Raw genomic sequence first — 11,023 nt, 5'->3', positions numbered from 1 at the left:
CGTCTGTTTTCATGACTTCGGTATTTTTGCCACTTCAGGACTTCAATTTCTACTATTTTCGTGGCTCTGGGTCTTTTCGCCTCTTCAGGACTTCAAGTTCCTGTATCCAGCAGGTGTCCCATTTTGGATTTGAAATTCCATCAAAGGCCCAGGTAATTTTATGTTGTCTGCATCCTTCTATAAGAACGTTTAATGTGTCCATTGATTGCTCTTTTTCACTGAATGTTTAACTTGGAAAGGAAGAGGATGTTTGTCTGTTGATGTCCACCACCCATCCCCCATTTAAGGGCAGTTTCACAACAAGGGTGGGTGTAGTGCAAACCAATGGCGGTAGCTCCACGCATTATTGTAAGCAAATATATACACTAAAGAAAATCCATTGGGTCTGGCAGGGGCTTGCTGGTTACCAAAGCTTTCTACAAACACCATCCCTCAAGCATCTCTTTTTACAGGTACAGGTGTTCCTGTGTATATAGAGGGATTACCTGCTTCATACATTGCAACGGAGTCTAAGTCATCAGAGCTGTACCTGCACGCATACAGGTGAGAGAAGTTTCTCTAATACATAGTACAGAACACAATGTGCTTTAGGGTTCTATAGTCTATTGGTAAAGATAGGGGTGAACATTATTAAAATGCAGTGGGGGGCACATATTACAACAGACATATGTCTGTTGTAATATGTGCCCCCCACTGCATTTTTACTTAATATATAATATAAAAATGTTTTATTATTGAGCATTTCCCTCTTAATATTACTGTATATAGGTGTATATCTATTGCATGCATGTAGAGTATATGTATATGGGTTCAGCTGGTGCTTGGTCTGAAGGATCCGTCCCCTCCCAAAATGAGATATCAATAAGTACAATGGAGGTGTATTGAAAACAGTGTATCTATGGCTGCTGATTACCGGTATTTTGTTATTTTATTCAGATGTGCACAGCGGAGTTCAAAGAGGTTGCAGCCAGGAGTAAAACTTCAAACATTTATTTAAACATCCATAAAAATTAGTTTGAGAGCCAGATGCGTTTTGCGCTGACCGTCTTCCTCAGTGACTCTCAATGCCCTCACTACATCATCACATGTAAATGCCCAGTAGTACCTCCCAGATATTTCACTCTTAATTGTCCATAATCCCCTAAAAAGAACAATTCCAATAGGTAATACAAATACATATAAACATCTAAAATAAACATCTAAAATATCCCAGGATGTTTAAATATCAATTTCAATGTATAGATAGTTCTTTTATTTACAAAATCATAAATTAAGAATGGTTACGATCATTAAATGACTGCAAAACACATATGACCACTGTTGCAATGTATTAGTTGCGCTGTTAAAAAACTGTAATTTAAAACTAGCAACTCAGATCAAAAATCGTGTTTAAACCCTGTGGCTCGTGTGTAGCTTGTAAATCCATTTAACCTCCATACGCAACAGAATCTTCCACTCTCGGGAAACCTATAGATCAGGGATCCCCAACCTTTAGAACCCGTGAGCAACATTCAGAAGTAAAAGAAGTTGGGGAGCAACACAAACATGAAAAATGTTCCTGGGCTGCCAAATAAGGGCTGTGATTGGCTATTTGGTAGCCCCTATGTGGATTGTAAACCTACATTGAGGCTCTGTTTGGCAGTACACCTGGTTTTTATACAACCAAAACTTGCCTCCAAACCAGGAATTCAAAAATAAGCACCTGCTTTGAGGTCACTGGGAGCAACATCCAAGGGGTTGGAGAGCAACATGTTACTCACGAGCTACTGGTTGGGGATCACTGCTATAGATTATAAAAATAATACATTGATGACAGGGGATTAATAAAAAACACGCATTGGTGTTCAGTAGAATTGAACTCATGGCTTCAGGACTTCAACTTAGCCTCCTTTAGTGACTTCGGGTGTTTTCCCCGCTTCAGGAGTTCAATTTCAGATGTTTTTGTAAATTCGGGTCTTTTTGTCGCTTCAGAACTTCAACTTTGGCTGTTTTCATGACTTCGGGTCTTTTTGCAGCTTCGGGACTTCGACTGTTCGGCCAGATCAAAAATCAAGATCAAATCCTGTGGCTCAGAATCACTCTTTCAATACCTTGGACTTGTAGTAAGCCCACATCACCATTACCACAGTCTCTCATTCCTTGATCGTATTAAATTTAGGAGTTTCCATATCCTAGTGTACGTAGGGTATCCCTAACCCAAGACTAACCTCAAGGACCCAGTCTCGGCCCTAAGCTACGCGGATGTTGCCAGGTCTTAATGTGAGACGACCAAGGAGAGAGTTCTGGGCAGGCTAGGGAACCAAACGTATTGTAGTAGAACTGGGAACCAGAAGCGTAGTCGATGGTAAGGCTGGGTGGGAAACAATCAGGCAATAAAGTAGTTTGGGTCACAGGGTGGGGTCAGAACCAACAATACAAAATCAGAATCCGCAGAGTAGTCAGTAAACAGACAAAGGTCGGTACAAGGTATCAGCAGTCAGGAACAGGCAAGGGTCAAGGATAAAGAACAGAATAAGCGCACCCAGGAACTATGAAAATAGACCTACGTTCAGGGTTGGACTGGGGGGCCCAGTCAGGGTCCACCAAGGCTTCTGTCTCAGAGCCCCCCTGGTCCCCTGCCAGGTTCCCCTGCCGAGTTGCCCACACCGCACATGTGTGTGTGCATGCGCGTGCTTTGTATTTGCCGCAATGTGCCCAAAAAAAGGAGGTTGCGCAGGAAGATTTGTGCAGGGAGCAGGTCTGATTAATATAATGCTTAATTTGGTGCCTTAGTAGAGGTCATTGTTTTATTAGAATGCCAGTGTTTATATTTCCTTTATTGGTGCTTTACAATCTAACATTGGTGCACTCTCATTTCCTTTCCAGAACCATGAGGTTACGTCAGCTTCGCCGACTACCAATCCTTGGGATAGGACTATTAGTCCTTTTGGCTGTTAGTTTTTCCATTCAGCTCTTGGGAACCCATTTCAAGAAAGGGTAAGTGATCTGGAATACACAAATCTATAAAATAACAGATGCCATAACCTTTCAGTTCAGTCCTTAGGTCTCACAATCAGCACATGCCTTCAGCCCAGATACATTGGCACCCAGTAATTGTGGACAAATACAAATGACCCACCTGTTCTTCATATTAATGACTGTTCATCTGGAGGCTTAGAGTAGCATTTGTCCAACCAAGGCTTTTCTATGAACCAAATGGCACAAATGTGTTAATTGCTTGAAAGACCAAGGAATGATGGGACAGGAGTCAGGGAGCCATTATTTATGTGGGCAGAGGAGGAAGTGATATGGACAAGATTTAGGGGTTACTACAAGACACTTAGGCCTCAAGAATCGCCAGATATATTGTCTTGCATTTCTTGATAATATGAAAGGATTGGCTGCAGCTATTTAAATAACTAAATAAACCATTTTTGCAGGGAAAGTACAAAAGAGGAGAATCTAGGTGGATCTAAGTGACCATAGGACTCTTGCCAACATATACTGTGTCTACTAAACAGAAGACCCATTGTATTGTTGTTAAGCATGTTCTTATATACAGTTGTTTTGTTACTCATTGTATGTCTTCATTTATCTAGAGCAGGGGTCCCCAACCCATGAGCTACTTTTAAACATGAAAAAAGTTGGAGAGCAACATAAAAATGCAAAAAGTTCCTAGGGGTGCAAAATATGGGATATGATTGACACTTGGTAGCCCCTTTGTGGACTGGCATCCTACAGGAGGTTCTGTTTGGCATTACAAATGGTTAAAGGACGACAAGGTGCTCCAGAATTGGTTGTAAAGTTACTCACCAAACAGTGAAAGTGGTCCGGGTGCACCAGCTCCAGACCCCCAGCTTCGGGGAGCGGTACAGCAGAAGATAAAGAAGCAGGGCTGACCGGCACTCAAACGGATCCACAAGACCAGAGATATTCAGTTAAAAGATAAATTTATTAGTAGAAAAATTAAAAGTTATGGCTTCATCTCCATCCACCCTACGCGTTTCATACCCTTCAGGTTGCTTAATCATGGGCTCCGTTTATGATTAAGCACCCTGTAGGGTGTGAAACACGTAGGGTGGATGGAGATGAAGCCATAACTTTTAATTTTTCTACTAATAAATTTATCTTTTAACCTAATATCTCTGGTCTTGTGGATCCGTTTGAGTGCCGGTCAGCCCTGCTTCTTTATCTTCTGTTTGGCATTACACATGGGTTTTATAAAGTTTGCCTCCAAACCAGAAATTTGAAAAGAATCACCTGCTTTAAGGCCACTCGGAGCAACATCTAAGGGGTTGAAGGGCAATATGTTGCTCATGAGCCACTGGTTGGGGATCACTGATCTAGAGGATGGTACATGACATGTCTTTCTTTGCTAGGTCCTCTCAGACCTTCAATGTAGTACACCTGCTCTCCTCAACCTCAACACAAACTTGTCAACCCAAAACTCACATAGTGTTCCTGAAGACCCACAAGACTGCTGGTAGCACTGTACTGAATATGCTACACCGTTATGGGGACAGAAACTCATTAACATTTGCTCTACCCCAGATGTATCAGTTCAACTACCCCAATCTGTTCATGGTTCACAAGGTGAAAGGATATAATGAACTCAACAAGCCAAAATATGATATCTTGTGCCACCATATGCGCTTCAATCTCCCAGAGGTAAGGAAACCAATATGGCAATCAGAATGTGGAGTTCCAGTAATGCCAACCATCCTAAAAACTTCTTGACAAAATGATGTTCTTGGGGAACCAGCCATTTTTATATATCCCCCTCCTTAATATTGGCAAAGGGATTATAGCACTCATTTTATGGAGGTGAGGTGGAGTTCATTATAGTCATACAAAGGCATGGCCTATATGAGGGTGTTTGTGTGAAAAATGCATTTTGACCAAAGCTCATCCATTCATCCAAATTGTATGTCATCTCCCTGATCTTTTAGAGTCGGTCACCCCCAAAATGTATGTAGGATTTGAGATTTTGGGTTTCTTTGTGTAGAGAAAAAGCAATCAGTCGTCAAAAATATATATTATGTAGCCCCATCATAAACTATAAGACTATAAGAAGTCACTCAGGAGCCCCATGGTTGTATAAAAGAACAACATCATAGGCCCATCGTATTTAATTTAGGTCTCCAAGTCCAAGATGACTTTTAAAGGCAGGTGATTCCATGCACAAGTTTTAATGTGACACTCGTACGTTATCAGTAATTAATAAGTAATTAGTAAGCACCTATCATAACTGGTGCTGTTAATCACCGGCTATACGTGAAGACATTGCTAAGCACTTGTTATAAGGTAATATTTCATAGGCTATGGCTTTTAGATAGATAGTAATGCATAAATAGATAGATATATACTGTACATGCACCTGGGGCATTCGTTCTATTCTCATCAGTGTGTCACAAAACATGTTCCGTAAATATTTTAAAATGTATTTTTCTCTCCAGGTCAGGAAGCTCATGCCTGCAGACTCCTTCTACTTCACAATTCTACGGGATCCAGCCACCTTAGCTGAGTCTTCTTTCTCCTATTATCGCTCAGTGTCACCTGCCTTTAACAAAGCCCCCAACCTAAAAGCATTTATAGCTCACCCTTCTCACTACTACAAACCAGGGGAGAGAGGAAACCAATTTGCACGCAACTTGCAGTGGTTTGATCTGGGATTTAACCCTGACACCCCATTCATAGAACCTCTGGCTAGATTAGCAGTCAGGGACATAGAGAGGGCTTTCCATCTGGTCCTTCTCTCTGAGTACTTTGATGAATCGATGGTCCTTCTGAAGGAAGAACTGTGCTGGGGTCTTGATGACGTGGTGACCTTTAAACTCAACACCCGTGAGACTTCTACACCACTGGAAAAAAAACAGAAAGAGTTGTTACGGGCCTGGAATACCTTAGATATGTATCTTTATGTGTACTTCAACCGTACCTTCTGGGAGAAAGTAGACAGATTTGGGAGAGAGAAGATGGACATTGACGTTCTGAGGTTGAGAGAAAGAAGACAACAGCTAGCCGAGATATGTCTTGAAGGGCAAAATCCCATAAGAGCAGATCAAATCAAAGAAAAGGGTATGAAGCCATACCAACCTGGAAAGCAGAAGATCTTGGGGTGGGTGGTGAAAAGCGATCTTGAGCCCAACACCAGGGCATGGTGTATTCAAATGATAACTCCAGAGCTGCAATACAAGGACATTTTGGATGCAAAGCAGTTTCCAGGAAGTGTAAGAAACAGGTCTAAGTCAGTGGGGACCACAGTGAAGCTTCCAGGGTCTTAGAAGGTTCCTAAATTAAAATACAGAACTGACATTGTTGTGGGTATTAGGAATAAAGGTAATTATTGTTGAGTTTATTAGACATCAGACCCATAAGACTTATACAAGGATGCTTCAAAACTACTGTCCTCTAAACTGTAATCCTTATACCTTATATGATACATCTTCAGTAAAGTAGGGACTGTGGGAGAGAAAGGATTGCTCCCCATACCCCAAGGAATGGAACTTCCCTCACATGTGATAATCAGTGCCCAGGTGGCAGTTCCATTGAGTAAGTGGAAGGCTAAAAAGTCATTAATACTGCCAATGCCCCTCACATCAGCAGCTACTGGTACATCATTCAAGAGGGGGGGTGTATAGGGATATCAATGGACTGCCCACATGATTGTCTAATGTCAGCAGGTGTCACTAGACACACTATGGTCTTCTACAGCCTGGGAACCCTTGTCATTACCATACATGATATTAGCTAATCGAAGCAATGATATTATATCCCTCCTGTTAAGCAGTACTGTGGTTAATCACATAGGAACAATCTGAGAACCTTCACTGTTGTGGGTAAGAGCAATTAGGTCCATAATGATGCTCAGTGCTTCCACCTAATGGGGTACTGGTGAATAACAGCAGAAGATTCCAATAGGAATAAACTGAAACCAATTACTGTATATGTATGTAGGTATGTATATTTTTATTTGTATAGCGCTCCTTGAGGGCAAAGCACTGTACAGCAAAACAATAAATAAGTAGTAACAAACAAGGGGTCATTGGAATAAAAAGTAACAATAAGTGCATTATTAGAAGTACAAATCACATAAATATAAAAAATATAATTACAAAACAGATTAAGTGCTCAGTGCCAAGGAAACAAAAGGCTAGAGAACCCTACCGCGTAGGGCTTACAGTCTAAATGGGAGGGTAACTTAGAGACACAATTCGGAGACGTATTAAGGTGCTGTGGGTTACAGTTTGTTACACTGTTATATAAGTGCCAGTTCAGCTGTTATCCAGGTGCTCCCAGAGGGAGTCTTTGAGTTTTGTTTTAAAAACATTGAAGGAGGATTCTCTCCTGAGAGATTCAGGAATGGCATTCCAAATATAAGGAGCAGCAAGAGAGAAGGGTTTGATACTACAGTAGTAGTGGGGGGTACAACTAAGCGGTTGCTCTGAGAGGAGCGGAGGTTTCGGGCAGGAACATATAGAGAGACAAGAGATGAGATGTAGTTAGGTGCAGAGGAATGAAGGGCTTTGAAGGTTATGAGGAGGAGTTTATAAGTTATTCTTTGTTTTATAGGAAGCCATGATAAGGACTTCAGCAGGGGAGGGGCCTGTACCTTTTGGATGAGAGGAGGATAATTCTGGCAGCAGTGTTTAATACAGACTGCAGAGGGGAGACATGGCAGTTAGGGAGGCCAGTTAGTAGAAGGTTACAGTAATCTAGTCTGGATAGGATAAGAGCATTCATTAGCGTCTTGGATGTATCAGTTGAAAGGAAGGGACAGATTTTGGCAATATTGCGTAAGAAAAAGTGACAGGTTTTGACAGTGGAGTTAATATGATCAGAGGAGAGAGAGGAGTCAAAGATTACCCCCAGACAGCGAGCTGAGTTGATAGGATTAATGAGCCATCAATAGAGATAGTAAATAGGGGAGTAGGACCAGGCTTAGGTGGAAAGATGATTAGTTAAGTGTTAGGTTGAGTTTGAGGTGACGCTGGTTCATCCAATTTGAGATAGCCAGGAGGCAGTTAGAGATCTGAGCCTCTGTCTCAGCTGTTAATGAAGAGGTAGATAAATATATTTGGGTACATCAGCATACAGATGATAATTAAAGCCAAATGAATGGATGAGATCTCCCAAAGACAGAGTGTACAGGGAGAACAACAGCGGCCCAAGTACAGAGCCTTGCGGCACCCCAACATTAAGTGGAACTGGAGATGAGGTTTTGTTATCATAGGAGACAGTGAATGATCGTTAGAGAGGTAAGAAGAGAGCCAAGATGCAGCCTGGTTACGGATGCCAAGCGAATAGAGAATCTGCATCAGGAGAGAGTGATCAACTGTATCAAATGCAGATGATAGGTCAAGGAGGAGAAGGATGGAGAAGTGACCTGTGGCTTTGGCAACCTGAAGATTATTTGTAACTCTGCACAAAGCAGTCTCAGTAGAGAGACCAGATTGCAGAGGGTCCAACAGATCATGGGTGCATAGAAAGTTAGTAATACGGGAGAACACAATACGCTCTAGGAGTTTAGAGGCAAGTGGTTGAAGGGAGACAGGAAAGTAATTTGATAGACAGGCTGGGTCAAGCGTGGCCTTTTGAAGAATAGGGTTTACACAGGCCTGTTTGAAAGGAGAAGGGAAGGTTCCAGAAGCTAGAGAAGAATTGAAGATGTGAGTAAGTGGTGGTGTAAGCTCTGCAACCCAGTGTTTGAGCAGAGAAGAGGGCAAGTTGTGAGTGGGGAGGACAAGAGAAGCTTGGAGACTTCAGACATTGTTACCGGAGGGAAGGAATTAAGACGCAGAAGGGGCTTAGGAAGGAGGAGCTGGTTTACATTAGTAGAGGTAGGGATCTGATTGCGGATGGACTCTACTTTGTCTTTAAAGAAATCAGCAAAGTCCTGAGGAGAGAGTGTCTGGTTGACTGATACTGTTGATGAGGAGAAGAGTATTGAATAGAGAAAACAGGCGTCGTGGGTTGGATTTGTGATTGTTTATAAGGTCACTGTAGTTCTCTTGTTTGGCTTTTGACAAGGCAGAATTGAGGCAGGACAATAGAAATTTATAGTGAATAAGGTCTGCTTGCGTATGGGATTTCTTTCACATACGTTCAGCAGATCTCGTACAGGAGCATAAGAATCTGGTTTGTGAATTCAGTCAGGGTTGTGGGTTCAGAGCACGTGAACGCTTAGCCTGTAAAGGGACAAATAAGCCAATGGTTGAGGATAGTATGTGATTATACTCACTTACCAGGATATCAGGATCAGATGTTTATGAGACTGATAATAGCTCTGTAACAGAGGTTCTGTTCTGCTTATCATATTGGGTCAGTATTAGCACTGTGCAGTTAGTACTAAGCAGTCCCAGAGCTCTGGGTTTCATTACTATTTCCTCTGTGCCCAGTATTGTGCCAGGGCGGCAGAACTTCTGTTTCTGTATTCAATAAAATGAGCTAAATCCCTGCTGGTTTTATCCTTTAGAGGGAAATTCTCCAAGAATTGGTTCTTTCTCTTGATAAATTGAAACGGCTAGACACTGGAAGAGACAATAGTTTAGTGATGTCGTCCAAGGTACAGATTTTTGTTCATTTTGACCACCCTGATGATGGGATTGAAATCCTATGGCCTCCATGGAAGGAGTTGGTATAAACTAGCTGAAATCTAGTATCTGAAGGGAATATTTGGATCCTCTGCTTTATGGTCCCACGTAGCTCAGACTCTTGGTCACTGTCTGTTCAACTGTCCCATTAAAACTGCAAAGCAAGATGGGAGCCTCTCCTCCTCTTCTGGTCCATTGACTAAGGATTCCATATAGCATAAAAAGTCAGATGGCACACACTTCAGCAATTGTGCTAAAAGTTATTTCGATTTATTTAGATCTCCACACACAGTGTTTTAGCACAATTGCTGAACTGTGTGCCATCTGACATTCTATTCTATATGGAATACTGGAACCAATTTAAGCAGCAAGGTTCTGGATACAGCGCCACGATATGGAAGTCGCAGTCTTTAGAACTATTGTATGTTGCACATTGACTAAGGATCTCCATTAGTCCGTCAATTTATGTAATCGAATCTGAACGTTTCATGTATCCCCTTCTACTGTACAAAATATGTGTGCTTTATAAATAATACAAATAATAATTCACAGAAAAATAAAAGACAACACTGGCATTTTAGTGACTGCAAACATAAATTACAAATAATTGAATTGTCCATAACAAACGTAATCATAAAACCTGTGTTCCAGAAACCCTTCTGCCGCCTGGGCCATCAATCTTACCTTGTAGTAGGAAGGTTTATTTTATTAATTAAAGGCCCAGAACACAAAGTAGTATAAACGCAGTGACAATTTATTAATTAACGGCCCAGAGCAGAGAACACTGTAAATCAGGGTGGCCACCTTTTTTTTCTTTCAAAATGGGGCAGGATGGTGACATTAGGGGGTGGGACTGTGATGTAGGGGCTGAATCAGGTGATGGAGGCGAGGCGGATGATGTCAGGGGCGGGTCAGTGATTTGGGAGGCGGGGCGGATGATGTCAGGGGCGTGACTGATAACATGTCACTTCAATGTCCTGTCAGAACCAGAACACAAAGCATATAAATGCAGCACCAATTTATTAATTAAAGGCCCAGAACACAAAGCTGTATAAATTCAGCACCAATTTATTAAATAAAGGCCCAGAACACAAAGCAAAATAAATGCAGCGCCAATTTTATAAATAAATTAATTTTATAAATAAATGCAACGCCAGTTTATTAATTAAAGGCCCAGAACACAAAGCAATATAAATGCAGTGCCAATTTATTAATTAAAGGCCCAGAGCAGAGAACACTGTAAATTAGGGTGGCCATCTTTTTTTTTCTTTGAAAAGGGGCAGGGGGAAGGCCGGTGACATTGGGTGGTGGGACTGTGATGTAGGGGGTGAACCAGGTGATTTCAGGGGCGGGCCAGTGATGTGGGAGGCGGGTACGGATGATGTCAGGGGCAGGACTGATAACATGTCACTTCAAAGTCCTGTCAGAACCAGAACACAAAGCATATAAAT

The 11,023-nt window shown here is 41.8% G+C and overlaps 1 protein-coding gene across 2 annotated transcripts; it reads left to right on the top strand.

The window, feature by feature from the left end:
- gal3st4.4.L (galactose-3-O-sulfotransferase 4, gene 4 L homeolog) lies at positions 1 to 6,986 on the top strand. 2 transcript variants are annotated; one of them, XM_018253758.2, is made up of 4 exons: positions 1 to 543; positions 2,866 to 2,976; positions 4,359 to 4,647; positions 5,436 to 6,986. In XM_018253758.2, exons 2-4 carry the CDS (start codon positions 2,870 to 2,872, stop codon positions 6,261 to 6,263), a joined length of 1,224 nt encoding a protein of 407 aa, XP_018109247.2. In that variant the 5' UTR covers positions 1 to 543; positions 2,866 to 2,869; the 3' UTR covers positions 6,264 to 6,986. The 2 variants fall into 2 exon arrangements, with proteins under 2 accessions (XP_018109247.2, XP_041443274.1); XM_041587340.1 differs by lacking the exon at positions 1 to 543 and adding an exon at positions 1,834 to 2,102.
- The last annotated feature ends 4,037 nt before the right edge of the window (positions 6,987 to 11,023 follow it).

Source organism: Xenopus laevis, chromosome 3L (assembly GCF_017654675.1).
Source record: "Xenopus laevis strain J_2021 chromosome 3L, Xenopus_laevis_v10.1, whole genome shotgun sequence".
In the NCBI taxonomy this organism is placed as follows: Eukaryota; Metazoa; Chordata; class Amphibia; order Anura; family Pipidae; genus Xenopus; species Xenopus laevis.
This window is presented reverse-complemented; position numbering and strand designations above follow the sequence as displayed.

Excerpts from the sequence above, each read along its gene's own strand:
- gal3st4.4.L (XM_018253758.2), top strand. The coding sequence starts at position 2,870 with ATGAGGTTACGTCAGCTTCGCCGACTACCAATCCTTGGGATAGGACTA. Across the intron at positions 2,977-4,358 it reads GGAACCCATTTCAAGAAAGG|GTCCTCTCAGACCTTCAATG; the intron begins GTAAGTGATCTG and ends TTTCTTTGCTAG. Across the intron at positions 4,648-5,435 it reads TGCGCTTCAATCTCCCAGAG|GTCAGGAAGCTCATGCCTGC; the intron begins GTAAGGAAACCA and ends TTTTCTCTCCAG.